Source organism: Oryctolagus cuniculus, chromosome 6 (assembly GCF_051225735.1).
Source record: "Oryctolagus cuniculus isolate XC-2025 breed Fujian yellow rabbit chromosome 6, ASM5122573v1, whole genome shotgun sequence".
In the NCBI taxonomy this organism is placed as follows: domain Eukaryota; kingdom Metazoa; phylum Chordata; class Mammalia; order Lagomorpha; family Leporidae; genus Oryctolagus; species Oryctolagus cuniculus.
Genome location: NC_142872.1, coordinates 2,045,912 through 2,047,214, shown reverse-complemented (window position 1 = coordinate 2,047,214; position 1,303 = coordinate 2,045,912). Strand labels below are relative to the sequence as shown.

Genomic DNA, 1,303 nt, shown 5'->3' with positions numbered 1-1,303 from the left:
GCTCTGCTTTATTCTAGAGTCCGAGGTGTGAAGCCACGGAAGCCAATCTGATCAGGAGTGTTCCACCAGCAGCCATGGCCAACAGTGCTGGTGGGCATGAGTAAGAGACCCCTTCATTCAACCCCATCTTCAAAATACATTAAACATCAGTCTTTCACATTTTAGAGTATGAATCCAAACAAGACAAGCGACATTTGGTCAAGTCAAATCTGTAGTCACAACTTTTTCCAAATATTGTGGTATCAGCAATGCTGGTTTTAAAGGGTTAGCCTTCAAACAGTCCCATACGATTTGGAAAACAGTTTCCATACTGACGTGCTTTTTCTTTTGGAGCTGCGTGGCGTTCCCAAGGATGCCATGTTTGGAGAATTGCACCGGCACAGAATTCGTGCTCCTGGGCCTGCTGCAGTACAGCCCCGCCCACTTCTGTCTCCTTGCCCTCATCACTGTGATGTTCTTTGTCACACTGACTGGAAACGGCCTCCTGATTCTGCTGATCCTGGTGGACCCGCAGCTCCACACCCCCATGTACCTGTTCTGTTGGCAGCTCTCTCTCATCGACATCCTCTTCACACTCGCCATCATCCCCAAGACGGTGTCTGACTACCTGCTGCACAGGATGCTCATTTCTGCTGCTGGCTGTGGCACGCAAATCTTCCTGGGGTTGGCGTTAGGTGGAACTGAGTGTCTCCTCTTGGGCCTCATGGCCTACGACCGATACGTTGCCATCTGCAAACCTCTTCACTACCCGCTCCTCATGAACTGGGCCCTCTGCAGGCAGGTGACAGCCAGCTCATGGGCGAGTGGAGCTGTCAATGCCTTGATTCACACCGTTTACACCATGAGACTCCCCTTCTGTGGGCCCAGAGAGATCCATCATTTCTACTGCGAACTTCCTGGTGTCCTGCGTCTCTCCTGTGAGGACACCTCTGCCTACGAGATGGGTGTGTTGATCAGCACCACGGTTCTGCTCCTTATCCCTTTCTCAGCCATCCTCGCCTCCTACTCACTCATCCTGATCACCATCATCCAAATGACTTCTGCCGAGGGCCGGAAGAAAGCTTTCTCCACCTGCTCGTCCCACTTGATGGTGGTCAGCCTGTATTACAGTGCCATCATTTTCATGTATATGAGGCCAATCTCTTCCCACACTTCAGGCCAAGACAAGGTAGCATCTGTCTTCTACACCATTCTGACTCCCATGCTCAATCCCATGATCTACAGTCTTCGAAACAGGGATGTGATGGGGGCCCTGGGAAGAATCCTAGGGGAGTGCTTGTCATGTATGAAAGCGCAGATGTGA

The 1,303-nt window shown here is 51.3% G+C and overlaps 1 protein-coding gene across 1 annotated transcript; it reads left to right on the top strand.

Moving 5' to 3' along the window:
- The first annotated feature begins 352 nt into the window (after positions 1 to 352).
- On the top strand, positions 353 to 1,303 carry LOC127486266 (olfactory receptor 2AK2-like). Its single transcript, XM_051830047.3, has one exon. The coding sequence runs from the start codon at positions 353 to 355 to the stop codon at positions 1,301 to 1,303; it is 951 nt and encodes a 316-aa protein (XP_051686007.3).